We start from the raw sequence: 22188 nt of genomic DNA, 5'->3' as shown, positions 1-22188 counted from the left end.
CTCAGGATTTTGATCTTCTCCCCATTTAGAAAATAGTCTACACTTTTATTTCTTCTACCAAAGTGCAGGGCCATACACTTACTGACACTGTATTCCATCTGCCACGCCTTTGCCCATTCTCATCTGTCTAAGTGCTTCCACAGCTTCCCTGCTTAGACTCTACCTGTCCCTCCACCTATCTTTGTATCATCCACAAACGTGGCCGCAAAGTCCTTCATTCAAATCATTGACATACAGTATAACGTAAAAAGCAGTCCTCAGCGAGACCCAAGGAAAACCACTCATCACCACCAACCAGAAAAGTTTCCCTTTATTCCCATTCTTTGCATCTTGCCAATCAGCCAATTCTCTATGCGTGCTAGTATCATTCCTGTAATAACATAGACTCTTAACCTGTTAAACAGCATCGTGTGCAGCACCCTTTAAAAGCCCTTCTGAAAATCCAAGTACACAACATCCACTGATTCTCCTTTGTCTATCCTGCTTGTTATTTCTTCAAGAATTCCAACAGATTTGTCAGGCAAGATTTTCCCTGGAGGAAAATTCAGCCTGTCAAGTGCCTCCAAGTACCCTGAAACCACATCCTTAATAATGGACTGCAGCATCTTCTCAACCACTAAGTGGTTTATAATTTCTTTTCTTATGCCCCTCTCCCTTCTTGAAGAGTGAAGTGACATTTGCAATTTTCCAGTCCTCCAGAACCATTCCAGAATTTAGTGGTTCTTGAAGGATCATTACTAATGCCTCCATAATCTCTAAAGCTACCCATGCATTAGGGTTTGGGCATCTTTGGACCTTCTCAGTTTCCCAAGCAGCTTCTCTTTACTAATGGCATTTCATCCACTTCTGCCCCAACACTTTCAAACTTCTGACCTATTGCTAGTGTCTTCCACAATAAAGACTGATGCAAAATACTTATTCAGTTTGTCCACCATTTCCTTGTCCTGTTACTACCTCTCCAGTGCTAGAGAGAGAAGGCTCAGTTTATTTCAACTAAAAATACAAATTTTGGATTATCAAAAAATTATCCTGCAAATATCCTTTAGTGTTATGAAAATTCACTCTATTGTTTGCCCATCCTAAGTGCCACAATACCCATTAATGCATTCAGAAATGAAGTGGGGAAGCTGGACAGCGTGGAAAGCCGCCCTTCAAGCCCAACTCATTCATACCCATCAGGAAGGCTGTGATCACTTTGATGGGATTGTACTATAGGCCCACCTGTCAGCAGGAATTAGAAAATGTGCAGGGAGATCACAAATAATATAGGGTTGCAGTAATAGATGGTTTTAATTTTCTGACTGTTGACTAGGATTGCCAAAGCACTTAAGGGTTTTAACGTGGTGGAATTCATGCAACAGGTAGATGGCCAAACAGAGCTTCCTTTTGGAAAAAGAGGCAGAGCAAATAACTGAAGCATCGTGGGGGAGTACTGGCACCAGTCACCCCACTTCGATTAGCTTTTAAAAAAGGTAAATGGGGAAGAGAGATGGAACTACTCCACAAATTAAAAGTTCTAAACAAAGGTAAGTTTAATCTTGAAGGCATCAGACAGGAACTTGCTAAGGTTGATTGGAAAGCCTATTTGCAAGAATAACAAAGTCTGTCAGATGGGAGCTTTCAAAAGGTGAAATGGAAGGTTCAGAGTCACTGTGATCCTGTTGGAGTGAAGGATAAGGTAAACCTAGTTTATAGGGGATGTTGAGGCTCTGATTGGGGAAAGGAACAGAGGTAGAGGCAGCTGGCAAGTACTTTATTAGTATAAAGAGATGCAATAAGGTAAAGGAGAATCTCTAGAGATTCTAAGTACATTAAGAGCAAAGGATTACTAGGGACAGAACAGGTCCTTATATAGTCATAGAAAAGTACAGCACAGAAACAGGCCCTATCTAGTCCATGCCAAACCATATAAACCGCCTGGTCCCATCAAACTGCAACTGAACCATAGCCCTTCATACCCCTGGCATCCATGTACCTATCCAAACTTCTCTTCATGCACTATTTGCACTGGCAGCTCATTCCACACTCTGAGTAAAGTTTCTCCTCAGGTTCCCCTTAAACTTTTCACCTTTCACCCTTGACCTCTAGTTGCACTCCTACCCAACCTCCGTGGAAAAAGCCTGCTCACATTTTACTCTATCCATACCCATCAATTTTGTATACCGCTCAAATCTCCCCTCAATCTTGGAGGAATGGTCATCTACATGTGGATCCACAGGAGATGGCACGATGCTTCAATTAATATTTCTTTTCTACATTTACTAGGGAGAAAAATCATGGGAGCTAGGGGGCCCTAAAGCACATCACATTCCAAAAGGTGGACAAACACCTTGGGCTTGACCTTGGATATTGAAAGAAGCCAGTGAAGAAATTGCTGAGGCACAGATAGTGTTTTTTTTAAAATCATTAGCCATGGGTGAGGTGCTGAAAAACTGGATGGTGGCTGATGATGTACCTTTAAAGGCTACAGCAACAAGCTAGGGAACTACAAGTGAGCAAGTCCAGTGATGGGAAAGTTACTGGAGTAGATTATGAAAGGTGGAATCTACCTGCATTTGGAAGGACAAGGACTGATCAGGGATAGCTCTGCTGGCAATCATGCTCCACAAATTTGATTGATATGTTTTTGAAGAGGTGACCAAGAGGATTGACAAGGCCAGGGAAAGTAGTCATCATCCATATGGACTTTAGCAAGGTCCTACAAGGTAGGCTGATCTGGAAGGTTAGATCACATGGGATCTGGGGCGAGTTAGCCAATTGGATAAAAAAAAAATCAACCTGGTGGTAGGAATCAAAGGATGTTTGTGAAGGGCTGCTTTTCCAAATTGGAGGCCTGTGACCTGTGGTGTTCCTCATGGATGACTGCTGAGTCCATTGTTTCTTGTCATCTATATTAAGGATCTGTGGCATTTTAAGATTGCAAAATACCACTAGAGTTGGTGATAAAGTGGACAAGTGGAGGTTATCTAAGATTCAAACAGCATCTAGATCAACTGGTAAAGCCAAGGAATGGCATATGGAATTTAACTCAAAGAAATACTTCATACTTTTTAGAAAATTAAACCGGGCAGGACGTACACAGTAAAGGGCAAAGGCCTGGATAATGTTGCAGGACAGTTTGAAGGTTATGGGCCAAAGAATGTTTCTACGGTGTACAACAATGACCCTTCCCATCCACATAACTCCTTAAATGTCCTTTAAATGCTGTTAACATATGTCTCTATCACATCCTCTAGCAACTCATTCCACATAATCACCAAAACTGTGGAAAAGGTTGCCTCTTCTCAAGTTGTATTTAAATCTTTCCATGGTCTCTGATTTTAGACTCCCCCAAGACTGATCATTTGCCTTATCTATGCCCCCCCCCCAATTTTATACAACCATTACGGTTCAGAATTAAACTCATCAAGAAGCACTTTGGCCCTGCACGTGCCTGCCAACGTATGCAGATTTCACAGGTAAATACAATTTGAAACAAAAATTCCACTGAATTATCACCTGGTAATTTATGATATTGTAAGTGAAGCAATGCATCAATGTCAGACACCAATTAACCCCACCTCTGATACAAGTTTAACAGGACCAACAAGGCAAGTAATATGTACTTGGTTACATTCACCCTACATGTGAAAAATCAATTCAAATTTAAAAAATAAAGAATACACAAATAGCTCTGCCATTTACTGTATATCTGCTTTGATTGGTAATAATGTAGCTACAAATGAGTATTGACTAGCAGTTTCCCCAGGTAGATCTTGTGATCGTGGGTACAATTCATCCTAGATTTGTCCAAAATCTTATTACCAAGAAAGTTAAGTAACCTCATGCACAAAAACATATTTATGATCAACTTTACTTTTTAATAGAAACAGTCTACAAGTTGTCTGCACAACTTCATTGAAAGTTGCAGAGTACAGCTTTAAAAAAAACAGAGCAACCATTTAAAAACTTCATACAATACTGTCACCAGTTTCACTCATTCTTAAAAACAACAGTGTTTCAAGCAAAGAGGATAATGAAGGCAACCCATAATTAAACTCTAAGATTGAAAGTAATTGAAGTATGTTATGCAGATATGGACCATGTTAGTTCAGACATAGTACTGCCAGGTCAGATAACATCTCTAAAGTAAACTGAAGGTTGAAATCTCAAATTAAATAGTCTGAATGCCATTCATCCATATTATATTAGTTACAGGTACCATGCTTTTCAAAGATAAAACCTCAAGTCTAGATCATTTTACTAAATTTGGCAGATCAGATTTAGTCACTAACCCAACAGTCTTCAGGTAATTCTAATGGAAATTGCAGATGTTCAAAGGATTTCTCTCCCCCAAACCCGTTCCCACAGAACAAAGTTAATAGAATATGGAATGCATTTCACAGGTAGCTATTGAAGCCAATTCAATTGCACTCAAATAGCTGGATAAGGAAAGCAAATTAAACGATTGCAAGTAAAGTGCAATGGTTAGTTTGGATAGCAAGTTAGCACCAGAAGCATGATGGGCTGCGTAGCCTGTAGTTGCACACTAATTCAGTAACATTCTGAAATATTAATTCCTTCACACGACCTTCCCCACCCCCAGCAAATACACCACTGAACCAATTTCAACAATGAATGCACAATTATCTATAAACTGTTTTGCTTTATTTTGTTTTATGCAATTTATGATATGAAAGTGAGATCCAGTTATAACTCTTCAGGCACTGGGTAACCACATTTCTGCAATTGTTCTTAATGTTTGGCGAGTTCCCATATGACACGCTTAAATATCAGATGTATCAATGAGCTAGTTATAGCTTTTCATATTTAATATATATTTATATAATATAGGTTTCATTTTAGTTAACATAGCTACAAATTTTAAATCTATAAACATAAGGGAACCCAGTCCCTTTTGACTAGTTTTTACTGCTGTAGCCTTGTGCCATGTGAAGAGTTCGCTGTACATAGACATTTTCTCTTTACAGTATCAAATGTGCATCACTGCATTCCACTATTTCACGAGGAAACATTGGACATAACAATGTTTAGCTGACTTTTACCATTTAAACACCCCACAAAGAATCCAAGTTGAATTAATAATTCATTATAAGATGCTACAGATTTTTTTTTAAAAAAATGACACTGGTAACAACTTATTCTGGCCCCTTTCCTAACGATGCATCTACATTAAAATCAATTTTCAATAGTGCTAACCACTGCGATAAAGTGGTAATAAAAGCTGTTTCTTTAAAATAAATGAAAGTGGTAGTTCCATTTTGGCAGAAGGAACCATCTGGTATACCCCAGCCACAGCTAGCAGTACAACACTACAGATGTAAATAAAGAAGCCTAGAGGAATTATCCCAGTGCCTAGAGGGCAGTAACAATGCAGCAGACAGACCCCTTTTGCCTTGACTTTTATTTGCAGGGAAATGGTCAAATTAAATGGTTTTAAATTTAGAGAAGTTGACAAACATTAAACAAAGCTCTCCCAGGAAACCAGTAGAAACAGTGAACACAACTTGATCCCAGGAGTCAGAGGGCAGAAGCCTATTCACGTCAGATCCAAGTGATTTAAAGATGAGCAAGGGGAGGAAAAAAAGCAGCAAGAACCATTGGAGTTAATGTGTTGCTTTATCGAACAGTCACACCGAGTTTCTCTAGCACACGCACACCCTTTTCCTCGTACTCCTGTCGGGTCATCCAGAAGTTATCCTTGTCTTTCATGATGTCTGCTAACACAGCCCCACCCAGGAACACCATATGTTTGCGACGCGGTGGATCTTCTATACGAATCTTGAATTTCTATAAGGAAATAAACAGCACAAATCAAAAACCAAAGCATGCACATTCTCCTTGAGTTTTACAATCCAGTTCAGTCACTTTGACAGTTTGTTTAAATAAGACTGTAGCAGACAGCACACAAGTCTGTTTCTATTGACAAATGTATACTTTTGCCAACAGCGGCAAATGTTATCAGTGCCTACGTTAGTATGTATAGCAATAGGTGTCACTTATTTTCCAGATAGTTAAACACAAGCTTCATTTTGCTTTAGAGTCTGCATGACCAAGATATCCTGATGGCCTTATGCTCATTATTTTTATGCATTATCAAATTTACTACAAAAGTGGCAAACTATATAACTTGGTGTAGGGCAGGGAAGAAGCGTATCCCAGCTTCAATTCACAACGGCATTGAAACAGCTGACTCATGTTTCCCATTGGGTGGGAACTGTGATATCAAGTAGGAACACAGAGTCAGGATCAGCCATAGTTAGACAGCTCAAACACTGTCAAGAAGCGCTGATGAACACCTACTTCATTCAGCAAGCTGTTAAAGGTCAGCCACCAAGCCACCATCGAGGGAAACTATAATCACAAAATAACTGATACTGTGATGTGCAATGGTGGTCAATGGGAAAAAATGCTGTCCAGATGTTCTGGAAGTGGGAGAGGAACATTTGTGTCTTAACCTACAGTTCTTTGGATTGCCTAATGCTATGACTCCTGTACCTCGAATTAATTGTATCCAGAGGAAAGCATCATCAACTAGTTAGCAAATGATAGAAATATAGCAATGATTTTTAAAACTGTCAATATGTGGAAAATCACAAGGCTGTTACATTACCTTAACTAGACTGGTTTGTTGGGCTGGGTTCAGAGATTTAAAAATGATGGCATAATGTGATCCTCACATGATAATGGATTAGGTGGAATATCTAATGTTCTTACTGGAACTTTAGTGAAACAGTTGGGATTAAATAAAATAGAATTATAACCGGGTAAATTCACTTAAAAAGTAAATAAATCTTCCTAACACTCAAGAAAAGAGCTGGGAAAAGAGACGAAGGGTATAGGTGGAGGAAGGCAGAAAAGGAGGGACAGTTAGAAAGAAAACAAAAAAAAAATGACGGACCAAGGAAAGGGTGGGGGCAAGGGGGGGGGAAAACAAGGAATGACAGAACAGTCAGTCTGATTTCAAAGCAAGACACACAAAATGCTGGAGGAACTCAGCAGGTCAGGCAGCAACTATGGAAATGATTAACAGTCAACATTTCAAGCCGAAGCCCTTCTTCAGAACTGGCAACTTTTCTTCAAACCTCACCTCAGCTGTATAGAAAATACAAGAACTAATATACGATGGAAGTGGCAACCAAGCACTTGGGAAACAAATTTCTGTTTTAGTCCCTGCTGACTTTGATCTTATGTTTGACAAACTTTAAAACCAAGTTTGTAGCTGTAGTTTAAACCAGAGAAAACCAGTGGATATATTGGGACTTTTTGAAAGCCTTTGCTAAGATTATAAACTACATCACAGAGTATGAAATTAAGAGTAATAAATTGGAATGAGGTAACAGACAAAAACTATTAGGAATAAACAGTTTTTAATTTGGAAGACTAACGCATGAGGTGAAAAATCAGTTATTTCTTAGTGAGAGATTGAAAGGTGTGGCTGTTTAATGGGACCAACAGTTGCAGGAAAAAGTTTGTGAACCCTTTGCAATTACCTGCTTTTCTGCATTAATTACTCAAAATATGATTTAATCTTCATCTAAATCACAAAAATAGACAAACACAATCTGCCTAAACTAATACACAAACAATTGTACTCATCAAATACCAAGTACACCATTTAAATGATCAGTCTAGGTTCAAAAAAGTGTGTGAACCTCTGGGGTAATGCCTTCTACAAAAGCTATTTGGAGTCAGGTGTTCCAGCTACTGAGATGAGATTGGAGGTGTGGGTTGTAGAGATGCCCTGCCCTATTAAAAAGCATTTTACAAGCATTTGGAATGACAAATAGTGTATTCATCTTTATTGCAAGAGAATGAATACACAAGTAAACATGCTTTAATGAAATTATACAGGAGTCAGAAAGGATACAAAGAGCTTATTTGTCATAGGGAATCTAGATTCCCTACTCCAAGTTCTGATAGACAAACCATTTGCATTCAAATATGTGTTTCATGCATAGCACTTAAGATCACCATTTACAAACTTTCAAAATCTGCAGGTTACAAGCTCAATTTTAAGACACCATTTCCCTTTCAAAAATCCACACTGACTTCATCCAATCCTATTATAGTACAGGACTGTTTTCAAGGTTCCTCAGACTAATTTTTGGATATTTTAGGAGAGATTCAGCAGACAGAGACTACATAACGATGAGATTAGTAGAGATGTGAACTCACTGAAACTTCTGAAAGGTAGATGCAGGGCTGATGCTTCCCCTGGCCAGGGTCGGAGAACCATGGACCAGCTTCCAAATAATGCATCAACCACTCATAATTGGGTGAGGAGAAACTCCTCCAAGCAGTGGGTGACCAGCCTTTGCAATTCTCTACCCAAGCAGGCCAACAAGGCTAAGTCATTGAGTATCATTAAGACAATAGATTTTTAAGGAACTGAGGGGAAATAGAATACATCTAGCAAAATGGCACCAAAATATCTGCATTGATCTTTTGAATAACAACAGACTCGATTGTTTGTTTCTACTTCTTACATCATGTTCTTACAAAAAATTTCAGTATTACAACTGCTGTGAAATTCCCCCAAATATGCACTAACAACAATCTGAATACAGGAAAAGCACAAATAATTTCCAGCTCAACACTTTCAGCACGTCTTTATCCCATCACCTTTCACCAAACACTGGCTGTGTGCAGAATACTTAGCGCCCTCTGCTGAAAAAAATTTCTGTAGACTGAAATCCAGTGTAAAGTGTGCCTGTCCATTACTCTGACTGACAAACCAAAATGTTTACAGAAATATCAGATATGGATTCAATGCTCTGCACTTTTAATCACAATCAGAATAAAAGTACCAAGTGTTTTGCTTTGGAACCATTCCAATATGCATACGGAACATGCAGAAGTAATTTATGAGCGGCATTGCAGTACAAGTCATCATATGTGAAGTAAAGGGAAGTTTAAAGAGGAAACTAAAGACAGAGTCAAAAGGGTATGCATTGAGAATGCACTTGAATACGAACAATGAGGTGCAAAATGAAGATTTTGCAAGAGAACGCCAGAGGGATTCAGGGGCTTGAGCATCTTATCCATAAAAAGGCAAACAAGAGTAGGGACTGATTGCAGCACATCATACATGCTTCAAAGCTGAACAGAAACAAATATAACATTGAGCCAAATGCATAGATTAAACTAAATGGCCATCATTTCAAAAGGATTGAACATCTGAAAATGAGGGAGGTGCATAGGGCTCAGAGCTGAAGGCACCATTGCCAACGAAGCCGCCATTAAATTTTGGAATGACCGAGCAAAGTCTAGGGCAAATGAGGACTGCAGACTTGGGTAATATTTATGCAAGTGATTATAGGTTTATTTGCCATCAAGGAAAATAACTTCAATGCAGACCAGAATTTGGACAATCAAATATTCACAGTAGTAAGTACAACTGGAAAAAACGGGATATGAGTAATTCTTCAAATTCAAGGTTTGAGAGATATTAAAGTACTTCCTTTCTCTGAATAAAGTTCTCAGAATAGTGAAACTTGTAACCATAGTCAGACTTACAGAAAGCTTCTCAACATCTCCTTTCAGTACACGTTCAAGGTACAGTTGTTTCAGTTCACGCTCCAGGCGTGAAGGTAAGCCAGGGTACATGGTGGAGCCACCTGAGAGGACAATGTGTTTGTAGAATTCCGATCTGGGAAAGAATTACAGTAGGAAATTAATCATTACAACAAACTGAAAAATTCTCTTGGGCTGAACAGATAAATAGCTTACAAGTTAGCTAAAACTGTAATTTTAAAATGGAAAGAGCAGACCTAAATGCATCTTCTTTGGAAAACAAGTCACTATCTGAAGCCTTCACTCAGAAATTAGTAATGGTTTTTTTTAAAAAGAGCAAAAGTTTCAACAGCACTTTTGCCACATACCTGGTATCAATATCCGCAGCCTGAATGGTATTGAAAAGCAACTCAGCAACTCCAACACCCTCAACATTAATGAGGTGAGGCTGAAACAGGGCTTCTGCAGCTTCAAAACGCTCTCCTCCAACTTTTATGACCCGACCATCTGGAAGCTGAAGAATTTTTGCTTTAAAAATTCAAATCCAGAAATATACTACATACAGATCTATAAAGATGAAACTGTTCTCCAAAGGCCTGGTTAATTGGGGTTCAGGCAGGGTACAGAGGATATAGGTTACATGCAGGCAGATGGGATTTTGTTCAGATAAGCACAGACATCACTGTCCCAGTGCTGTACTGTTCCATGTTTAATGTGCCCAGATGCAAGATTACTGTGTTCAATAGAACAGAGACATGTTTCACAGAAAGCAACTCACACAGAAAGTATTGTTCTCTTCATACACCTTCAGAACCCAAACCACAATTACCCAGTAGCCAATGAATGCTGATAGAAGGCAAACGTGGAGGTATTGAAGGACCACAGATAGGATTGGATCCAGCTACAATGACAGCCCTCCATCCTATCCTATTTATGTGTTTTACAGTGCACATATAGATAACCACCGGACACACCCTTAGATCCATATCCACATGCAAGTTAATGCTTGCATAAATAGAGGAGTTACCCAAATTAGACCAAGGAACTCTCAGTGGCATATGTAAAACAAATTTACTACCAGCAGGAAATTAACTGGAAGTTTGATAAGAAATCACTCTCTTGGATAAAGCTTGTGGCAGATTGTTCACCAAGCAACATCAGAGAACAAAGTCACGATCCTGCCTTCAAGGCAATGTGATGAACTTCATTGCCTTCCTTTGCTTTGATAATCCACAGTGGGGAATGGAAAGCCATGCTGGAGGGGCAGGAAATGCAATTTATTACCATGGGCACAAAATTAAGGATCTATATAACAGTGAGTAGCTTCTCTCCTGCCTCCAGTTTATGCTGTAACCGATGTAAGATTGTGAGAAGATATGGAAACCAGGAGATACATTTAAGATAAAGGATGAACTATGAACAAGAAATAAGGGGAAAAAATCAACTTGGGAAAACACAAGAACATAAAAGAAGAGTGGGTCATCTGGCCCATTGAGATTGCTCTGCCATTCTATCAGATTATAGCTGAACACCAATCGATCTTTTCCTTATAACTCTCAATTTCCCTACAAAGCAAATATCTCCCTGTATCTTAAATACACTTTATGAGGTAGCCTCCACTGCTTCCTTGGGCACAGAATCCCACAGGTTCACGACTGTGAAAAGCAATCCTTCCTCATTTCTGTCCTAAATCTACTCTCCCAAATCTAGAAACTAGGCCCCCTAGTTCTAGTCTTGCTTATCAGTGGAAACATCTCTGCTGCTTTCATCTCACTCCCATTTACAATTTTCTGTTTCTACCAGATCCCCTTCCTTCTTGTGAATTCTAGCAAGTATGGTCACATGCAATTCAATCTCTCCTCAAAGGCCAACCAACCTTACGTGATTTATGCACAAGCACTCAAGACTCTGAACCTGCTACAATCTTTCACCATTTAAATAATAATCAATCTTCTATTTTTCTTCCCAAAGTGGATGACCTTACACTGTACTGCAGTCAGACCCCTGCCCAGTCCTTTAACCTACATCTTTCTGCAGACTCCACACCCTCTGACCAATTTGCTTTTCCACTTAATTGAGTGTAAACAGCAAATAGATAAGCTATACTCAGTCCCATCTTCCAAATGGTTTGTACATATCTTCAACAGTTACATGCCCACATCGATCCCTACAGTACCCTGCTCACTACTGACTGCCAACCAGAGAAATGTTCATTTATCACGACTCTCTGCCTTCCTGTTGGTGAACTAATCCTTCATTCATGCCAATACACTACCCCCAACTCAATGCATCGTTATATTTTGAATGACTCTTTAATGTGGCACCTTTATTGAATACCTTCCAGAAATCCCAACGGATGGTCCCCTTAGTTTTTTGCACTTATAAACAAAAAACTCCAGTAAGTTTGTTAAACTTCCTGAATCTATGCTGCATTTGCCTTCTATCCAGATGTCTCATTTCTTTCATAATGATAACTTCAAGCATTTTTCCAACTACAATAACCTTTTGCCTTTTTTTAAAAAAATATAAAAGTGACTTGATGGTCACAGTCTTCCAACCTGCTGGTACCAGACCAGATTCCAGAAAATTCTGCTAAGTTATCACAAGCACCTTTACTACAACTTACATTTCTCCGTACTCCTGACTCATCACATCAGGACTAGGGGACATAAACTAATCAGCTCTGCCTCTTTAACGACAGCATCAAGGCCCTCACCTCCCATCGCATCCATAACATTTCTCTTTTGCCTGCTGCAGGTGCCTCCATCATGAAGACCTATACAAAACTGTTGCTCAAAGACTCGGCCATTTCTGTATTACCCATTATAAGTTCCTCCCTTTTTCTCTTCCAAGGGACTTGTGTTCGTTTTATTTTATATTCTGTGCTAGTTTACTTTCATAACCCATGCTCCCTTTCTTTATTGCTTGCTTAGTGGCTCTTTGCTATTTTAAGTTTTCCCAATCTTCCAGTTTCCCACTATTCTTGGTCACTTTCTATGCATCAGCCTTTAGTTTGAAGGTTTCCTTTATTCCCTTAGTTATCCAAGGCTAGCTATCCTCACCCTCACTGTCCTCGCTTTTAACCAGAACACACTGGTCGAGTACCAGGAAAAACCTCCAGAAGTCTTCCACTGTTCCTTGACTGCCCAGCTATAGCCTGTATTCCCAGTCTACGCTAGCCAGCTCCTCCCTCATCCCATTGTAGCCCTAGGCATAAATACACTGGTTTTAGATCAAACTATTGCACAGCCTCAGAACAGAGGGATGTCCATTTAGAACAGCATGGCAAATCTGAATTAATTGCCACAGACACCTGTGGAAGCCAAGTCATTGAATGTACTTAAAGCAGAGGTTGGTAGGTTCTTGATTAGATGGGGTGTCAAAGGTTGTGGGGAGAAGGCAGGTGAATGGGGTTTGAGAGAGACAATAAATCGGCCATGGAATGGTGGGGCAAGTTCGATGGGCTGTGGCCTAAATCTACTCCCATGTCTTATGGGATACATGGAGAAGTATAAAGTCCAGAACTTAAAAGACAAAGCTGAATTTTTTGTATAAATGCACCAAGGCAGGCAGGCCACGTTTCGACCAGTTACAGGTTTTATTGCTTGTTAAACACACACTCAATTATAATAGATTACAGGATGCATACATTTACACAAACTCCATAACCCAATCAAATGGGAGACTCACCGTGTAGGATTCCACTAAAACAGTGGTTTCCAGTGCTAGTTTCTGTTCCTGTTCGATGTTGTACCCCACATAACACAGCTTTTCCTTCATCATGCGGACAGTTTCAAAGTCAGCCGAGTGATTGAAAGCATATCCCCGCAGGAGAAGTAACTGAAAAAGGGCCAAAATAATATTAAGGGCCAAATGCAGAGCATTCAAAGCAAAATTAGAATGCACTTGTCAAAGACTCACGGCCCATGAGGATTGGCACCTAATGCGAAACAGTGGATTCTGGTTAATTAGTCCGAGATCAGTTAATTGATCCAGCTGCTTATTTGGGATATTAACATGGAGAGTGACGTAGTTAATTCAGAAACAAAGGTTCTGAACTTAAAGAGGGGTAACTTTGAAGGTATGAGACATGAATTAGCTAAGATAGACTGGCAAATGACACTTCAAGGATTGACGGTGGATATGCAATGGCAGGCATTTAAAGGTTGCATGGATGAACTACAACAATTGTTCATCCCAGTTTGGCAAAAGAATAAATCAAGGAAGGTAGTGCACCCGTGGCTGACAAGAGAAATTAGGGATAGTATCAATTCCAAAGAAGTAGCATACAAATTAGCCAGAGAAAGTGGCTCACCTGAGGACTGGGAGAAATTCAGAGTTCAGCAGAGGAGGACAAAGGGCTTAATTAGGAAGGGGAAAAAAGATTATGAGAGAAAACTGGCAGAGAACATAAAAACGGACTGTAAAAGCTTTTATAGATATGTAAAAAGGAAAAGACTGATAAAGACAAATGTAGGTCCCCTGCAAACAGAAACAGGTGAATTGATTATGGGGAGCAAGGACATGGCAGACCAATTGAATAATTACTTTGGTTCTGTCTTCACTAAGGAGGACATAAATAATCTTCTAGAAATAGTAAGGGACAGAGGGTCCAGTGAGATGGAGGAACTGAGCGAAATACATGTTAGTAGGGAAGTGGTGTTAGGTAAATTGAAGGGATTGAAGGCAGATAAATCCCCAGGGCCAGATGGTCTGCATCCCAGAGTGCTTAAGGAAGTGGCCCAAGAAATAGTGGATGCATTAGTGATAATTTTTCAAAACTCGTTAGATTCTGGACTAGTTCCTGAGGATTGGAGGGTGGCTAATGTAACCCCACTTTTTAAAAAAGGAGGGAGAGAGAAACCGGGGAATTATAGGCCGGTTAGCCTAACGTCGGTGGTGGGGAAACTGCTGGAGTCAGTTATCAAGGATGTGATAACAGCACATTTGGAAAGCGGTGAAATGATCGGACAAAGTCAGCATGGATTTGTGAAAGGAAAATCATGTCTGACGAATCTCATAGAATTTTTTGAGGATGTAACTAGTAGAGTGGATAGGGGAGAACCAGTGGATGTGGTATATTTGGATTTTCAAAAGGCTTTTGACAAGGTCCCACATAGGAGATTAGTGTGCAAACTTAAAGCACACGGTATTGGGGGTAAGGTATTGGTGTGGGTGGAGAATTGGTTAGCAGACAGGAAGCAAAGAGTGGGAATAAACGGGACCTTTTCAGAATGGCAGGCGGTGACTAGTGGGGTACCGCAAGGCTCAGTGCTGGGACCCCAGTTGTTTACAATATATATTAATGACTTGGATGAGGGAATTAAATGCAGCATCTCCAAGTTTGCGGATGACACGAAGCTGGGTGGCAGTGTTAGCAGTGAGGAGGATGCTAAGAGGATGCAGGGTGACTTGGATAGGTTGGGTGAGTGGGCAAACTCATGGCAGATGCAATTTAATGTGGATAAATGTGAAGTTATCCACTTTGGTGGCAAAAATAGGAAAACAGATTATTATCTGAATGGTGGCCGATTAGGAAAAGGGGAGGTGCAACGAGACCTGGGTGTCATTATACACCAGTCATTGAAAGTGGGCATGCAGGTACAGCAGGCGGTGAAAAAGGCGAACGGTATGCTGGCATTTATAGCGAGAGGATTCGAGTACAGGAGCAGGGAGGTACTACTGCAGTTGTACAAGGCCTTGGTGAGACCACACCTGGAGTATTGTGTGCAGTTTTGGTCCCCTAATCTGAGGAAAGACATCTTTGCCATAGAGGGAGTACAAAGAAGGTTCACCAGATTGATTCCTGGGATGGCAGGTCTTTCATATGAAGAAAGACTGGATGAACTGGGCTTGTACTCGTTGGAATTTAGAAGATTGAGGGGGGATCTGATTGAAACGTATAAGATCCTAAAGGGATTGGACAGGCTAGATGCAGGAAGATTGTTCCCGATGTTGGGGAGGTCTAGAACGAGGGGTCACAGTTTGAGGATAGAGGGGAAGCCTTTTAGGACCGAGGTTAGGAAAAACTTCTTCACACAGAGAGTGGTGAATCTGTGGAATTCTCTGCCACAGCAAACTGTTGAGGCCAGTTCATTAGCTATGTTTAAAAGGAAGTTAGATATGGCCCTTGTGGCTACAGGGGTCAGGGGGTATGGAGGGAAGGCTGGGTTCTGAGTTGGATGATCAGCCATGATCATAATAAATGGCGGTGCAGGCTCGAAGGGCCGAATGGCCTACTCCTGCACCTATTTTCTATGTTTCTATGTTTCTATAACTCTTAAAGGACAAAAATTAATCGGAAAATAGCCAGGATTCCCTTCATTTATTTGGGATACTATGCCACTTAATTGGGACAGGAGACTACTGCTTTACAATTTCTAGCCTGAGTCAGTCATGTGAACTTGTGTGGCCGTTAGACACCACACCATGCTTACAGGAAACAAGTCTTCAAATAGCATCCGTTGAGTGTGTTTGTGTTCAAAAAGCAGAGACCTTTGGAACCAAAACTGGCAAGAAATAAGCTGTAAGACAATTCAAAACTGTTTTGCTCACAGGTTTCAAGCATTCAGACATGGAGATGCCAGAAAAGGCTGAGTGAAAATGAAACAATTTCACTACTTCAGCAACTTTGTATGAAGACAGTTCATTATCTGCACCAATTTTGTTCATTTATAGTCAGAAGAACACAGCAGCGTGGCTGTCCACCGTATCCGATGATTACAGTGAAACCTGTGTGGGAGAGATTTTAAAAGTGGAAAAGCCGTTGCATGGGACAGCTCCACTCTCTTTACCTCAGAAGTCCAGGTCCAGCAGTATGAACAGTCGTCACAAACTGGGTACTTCCTGAGTTGCAGTGGATAACTATGACTTCTTCTGTGCCTCATTATACCCTTCACTCTTCATGAAATATTGCAGAACTACCTTTTTGGCCATTGGACCTTAATGTTAATCTCATTCACCCAGTCTGCTGAAGGTGAGTTTACATGCTAGGACAGGCAAATCCCTATTTCACCAGGGTGAGATCCACCAGCTACCCTCACCGGCCTGTCAAAGCTGTGTAGCGAGATATGGCCACTGCTACACACAAATAGCTATTTGGAGCCACAGGTGAAAGCTGAGTGTGTGGGAACCAAAGATGAGTGAGCTACCCCCAGTATGAACGTGACAAGCCCCATCACCAGAGATGCTATCCATCTCTGAACAACCCATTAATGGCAACGTACACTAGATAAAGTCCTCCATCGTTAACTTTTAGGGACTAATATACAGTATTATAGTACTGTAATGGCATTGGTAGTGCTCTAATTTGTTCTGTATTTAAATACATCATTTCTTATGTACCTGTTTAACTAATACCATGAAACTTTAGCTAACTGGGACAGCCATTTAATTGGGCCAAATGTACTGGACCTGATGTGTCCAGAATCCACTGTATTTGCAGAATCAATGAAATATAATCAATATCCAAAATGAAGTTAATTATAGGATTGGTTTATTATCTGATGTATTGAGGTGTCATTGTTTTGCACACCATTCATCCAGACCATTTGATTTACACCAGTGCATTAAGGTAATATAACAGAAAACACAACGTATAATAAAATGTTACAGTTACGAAGTGCAGTGCACGCAGACAATAAGATTCATGCTACAACATATGGTAGATTTTAAGGCCAAGAGTCCATCTCATCGAAAGCTAAACAAAGACAAGTGCCCATGACAAAGACACAGAAGACTGGAACTCATGCGAAACTTTGCAATAGTTAATAGCACAAGGCTAATTGAGACCAATTTAGTTTAGAAATCAACCAAAGCCTTCTCAGCTGAGGAGATCTTGCAAGCAGTGTTCGGGTTTAAGGAAAGATTCATTTTCACAACAATGAAAATTGTCCAAATTTATGATCAGAAAATACAAGAACAGATCATGTCACCAGATTTGCAATTCACAGTATACTTAATATCCATCATTACTTTTAAGTGTAACAATGCAATAAAAGGAGAAATGATTAACAGGTTCAATAGTAGTATTTTTTTCCCTTTTTGACTTTGTTCAAGATTCTTTCCCCCATATATTGCAACTACTAAGGCACAAGTCTCCAAAAAACGAAACCTTCAAGAAATAAATGCAGCATTCCTGCATTTATACCCTGTGACACCAGGTGGCACTGCGGTCCTGCCTGGTGATGGAACTGGATAGTACAAGAGAGGCTGGAGCTCCCAGAAACAAATGGGTGAAAACCTGGGAAACATATTGTGATTGTACTCCAAGGAGAAGAAATGACAACTAGCTATGGGAAACATTCTCCATGGTTATCCTAAAAATACAAGAAATAGGCACAGACCCAATTATAAAGACAAGAGATTCTGCAGATGCTGAAAATTCAGTGAAACAAAATGCTGGAGGAACTCAGCAGACAATTATATCCTTTAAGTCTGTAGAATCTTTGTCTATGATTTTAGGAGAGAGAGGACAAGCTTGAGAGAATTGTAAAGAGAAAGCAAGCTACGATTCACATCGATGAATTTCTTATTTGACAATGTGAAGGAAGACATTGAGTACAGGTTAACATGAAAGGGTCAGATGAAGATTGTAGACAAGAATAATGCTCACTGGAACAACCAGGGAAAATTCAACGGAAAATTTGTCAAATATCCAGGTACAGAGGACAAAAAATGAAAATTTCTTCAGCCCCCTCCTCCAGCTGGAAATAAATGATAGGCCAGGAAACTTGAGCTGAAGTATACTCACAGCCTGAGAATGATGCCTACAGCTCAGGGAGGTTATTGGCAATGGATCAGATTTCTTAGTCAACACAGATTTGTTACAGGCAAAAAAAAAATCAGGTTTTACTAATCCAAATTATTTTTTTAAAATTATGTCACAGAACAGTGATAGAGAAAATATGATAGATCTCTTCTACATAGATTTTCAAAATTGACATTTCAAAAAGACTCATCAAAATTGAGGTCAATAGTTTGTCCAATTAGACCTCCAAACTCTTGTATTTTTTAATTGGTAGCTACAAGAGTTAGGAGGTCACAGTGTAGCCATACATGATGTTGTTTAGGCCACATATGGAGTATTGTGTGCAGTTCTGGTCACCACACGGTCATGGAGACACTGAAGTGGGTGCAGAAGAGGCTCAGCAAGATGTTAGTAACACACAAAATACTGGAGAAACTCAGCAGGCCAGGCAGCATCCATGGAAATGAATATTCAGTTGACGTTTCTGGCCAAGACTCTTCTTCAGGATCTGATGAAGAATCTCGGCTCAAAACTTGGACTGTTTACTCTTTTCAATAGGTGCTGCCTGGCCTGAGTTCCTCCAAAATTTTGTGTGTATTACTTTGATTTCCAGCATCTGCAGATTTTCTCTTGTTTGTGAGTCACTGAGATGGTGCCTTAACTGCACTTTGAGTTACAAGAAAATAGACAAACTCCAACTGTTCTCTCTGGAGCACCAGAGGCCACATGATGGAAGTACACAGAATTATCAGGGACACAAGGTAGGCAGTTGGCCTGTTTTCTAGGGGGAAGAGATTAACTGTCTATCCTATCTATGTTTGTATACTAGAAGGCATTGGTTCAAGGTGAGAGGGGGTAGTTCAAAGAATATTTGCAATCTCCCTGAGAGGTGGTAGAGGCAGATACGACAGATGCGGGGAAAAGGAGGATACAAACTATTTTCAGACAGATGGGGAGAGTTCAATTTGGTAACATGGTGTACTGAATGGTATGTTCCTGTGCTGTACATTCAATGCTTAATTGGAGTTTCAAAGGAGAAAAGTGAAGTCATTTGAAGGAAAGTTGTAGGGTTAAGGGAAAAGCAGAGAACACTGCCTAGCCTGCTCTGCAACAATCTAGCACAGAAGTGATGGGGCAAATAGCTTTCCCAATGGGAAAAATCTGTGCAGAGCTTTCCTAATGAGAAAAAACTATATGTAAAGGTTAAAGGGTGGTTGGTATTGCAACAGGACCATGACACCATCGTATTTCAGACCTACAATATCACAAATGTACAAATGAATTTAACAATAAGGAATTGACCATTCCGTTCTGTTAGCTTGCCTGAAGCACTATAACAAAAGCCTTATTACCAGCTTTCAGTGATGTGGTGATTCTAGCATTTAGTTATTAAATTTGCAGATGAAGAGTAGACATTTACAAATTTGTCAAAACAAAACTAAATAAAAGAGTATTATGATGACATCAATTCAAGAGTGATCAAGACACAAAATGCAGAAGCAACTTTTTCCACCAAAAAACAATATGGGACCTGCTACCACAGGGAACTACCAAGATGAATTGTATAGAAGGAATCAAGAACAAGCTAGATAAACACAAGAAAGGGTACTAATTTATGTAGATAGTGTTAGTTATAGAGGAATGCACATTGGCTTAAATAGAGTATGAACATTATTGGGCTAAATGGACTGTTTGTTGCCAATTTTATGCAACTTCTAATTCAAAGTTTACTGTATATCTAAGTCATATGGCCAAGTCCCAGCTGGTCCTTTAAGATTTGAAGCTACAGCTGCAAGGCAGGCAAAACAATAGTCTAAATGAAGAATGCTTCCAGGGCTTCAACAGGATAGGCAAAGTTTCAGCAACACACATAAAAGTTGCTGGTGAACACAGCAGACCAGGCAGCATCTCTAGGAAGAGGTGCAGTTGACATTTCAGGCCGAGACCCTTCGTCAGGACTTCGTCAGGCAAAGTTTCAAGTGAGTTAAAAGATCTCATAACTTAACATCATTTTTTTTTAAAACAACAGGGATTGTGGTGTGACACTCTTTAATTAACAAGAGAATGAGTGCTTCTCCATAAGATACAACACATATCACAAACCTTTGGTGGTACAACTTCATGTATGGAGTTTGCACATTGTCCCTGTGATTGCACAAGTTCCACCCCCCACTGCTCTCCGTTTTCTGGTTTATTCCCACATCCTGCTGGCTGGCAATTAAATTCAGGTTCAAGTTTAATTGTCATTTAACCAAACATACATACCCATGAATACAGCCAAGGGAAACAACATTACTCCGGGGCCACAGTGCAAAATAGTACCAAGAGTCACACAGCACAAGGCACATACAACATGTAAGAGAGCAAGCACGTACAAGATAACAGTAAAAGTGTCACACAAAAAATAGTCCCAAAAATATAAATGGCCACTAAATCACTCCAATTGCATTAGAGTGTTAGCATCAAGGTGGATTTGAAGGGCATGGAAAAGAGCTTGCAGAGAAATAAAAGGACAAGAGAACTGATGATATTGTGCCAAAAGCCAGCACAAACTTTAAGAACTAAATGACCTCACATCTACGTTATTTAAAACAATGAATCACCAGAAGCATTGGTCTGAATTGCTGAACTTGGGACTTGAAACTACTGTGTTCCACAGGTGCTTATTCTAGCCACAACTGACTCATGCCTGATTGATGGTCTGTTGCTTCTGCAGTACGCCAGAAAGTTTGCAAGCATATGCAATAAGAACAAGGTCAGAAATTAAACAAATGGGAGGACTTCCGGTAGCGCTCATGGAGTGAAGTCGCGTTCTTGACTCGCTCCATTACCTCTGAGTTTTTTTTCTCTATGGTCAGCTATACTTTAATTAACCATTAAGGCATCAATTTTTACAATACTTTGAATTAAACTGAATTCTCTGACAATTGGATGATACTTAGATCTGCTATGTCTAAGAACGGGAAAGACGGCAAGGATGGTAAACCTCCGGTTAAACCGAAAGCTACGGATCTCCCTCCGACTGAATCACCGGTGACTTTGAAAGCGATATCGGAGTTAATTCAGAGGGAAATTTCAACCTCTGTTAGGGAGATGATTCGTACGGAAATTGCAGGCTTTGTTAAAGACCTGATTCATATGGAAATCTCAACTAATTTCCAGAAAATTGCCGATTTAATTGATAAGATGCAAACATGTATTGCGGAACATCAGTCGGCTATATCTGATCTTCAAAAATTCGCGCAACAAAGTGAGCTTAAGATGGGGAAAATCGAAGAAACAATTAATGTAATGAAGAAGAAACTTGACTTTTTGACTTTTAAAAACTCTGACTTGGAATCTAGAATGCGACGGCAGAATTTACGAATGATTGGCGTGAGGGAAGCCGTTGAAGCTAACAACCCCATGAAATATTTCTCTCAACTTTTAAAAGATGCATTCCCTACTGTATTTCCTGACCAACCACCGCTACTGGATCGTGTTCACAGAATCCCATCATACTCGTCTAGGTCAGATAGACCTAGGCATGTTATCTTACGTTTTCATTACTTTCAAGACAAGGAGAGACTGTTTCGATTCGCTCGATCTAAAGGTTTCATTGATTTTTCGGATCTTAAGTTCCGATTCGTGGAAGATTTCAGTAAACCAATCTGGGACCAACGGGTCCGTTACAGATCCGTGATGTCGGAATTCTATAAGATGGATTTAAGACCAGCGCTGCTGTACCCTGCACGTCTAAGGATTCGCATGTCAGATGGAGCCCTTCGTTTTTTTGATTCTCCATCGGATGCCCAGAGTTATCTGGATCAACTTTCATCTCCAACATCTTAATTGCCTTCTTTTTAATTTTCTCCGTTGATCGGAGGCTGTGAATTGGTTGGTTTTAACTTTTCTGTGCCCTATTTGGGCAGAAAAGTTTACTT

The 22188-nt window shown here is 40.0% G+C and overlaps 1 protein-coding gene across 1 annotated transcript in view; it reads right to left on the bottom strand.

Annotated features, from left to right (window-relative positions):
• Window positions 1-3839: 3839 nt before the first annotated feature.
• Window positions 3840-22188, bottom strand: part of LOC134350628 (actin-related protein 2) — a 44831-nt gene continuing 26482 nt past the window's right edge. Inside the window, exons 6-9 of the mRNA XM_063056109.1 lie at window positions 13207-13356; window positions 9885-10030; window positions 9520-9652; window positions 3840-5790 (exon numbers count right to left, since the gene is read on the bottom strand). Of these exons, the coding sequence (XP_062912179.1) occupies window positions 5620-5790; window positions 9520-9652; window positions 9885-10030; window positions 13207-13356 (600 nt within the window). The 3' untranslated portion in view covers window positions 3840-5619. The remainder of the gene's footprint in view (window positions 5791-9519; window positions 9653-9884; window positions 10031-13206; window positions 13357-22188) is intronic.

Source organism: Mobula hypostoma, chromosome 8 (assembly GCF_963921235.1).
Source record: "Mobula hypostoma chromosome 8, sMobHyp1.1, whole genome shotgun sequence".
In the NCBI taxonomy this organism is placed as follows: Eukaryota; Metazoa; Chordata; class Chondrichthyes; order Myliobatiformes; family Myliobatidae; genus Mobula; species Mobula hypostoma.
The sequence above is the reverse complement of the archived record's forward strand: the minus strand, read 5'-3'. Positions and strand labels throughout refer to the sequence as shown.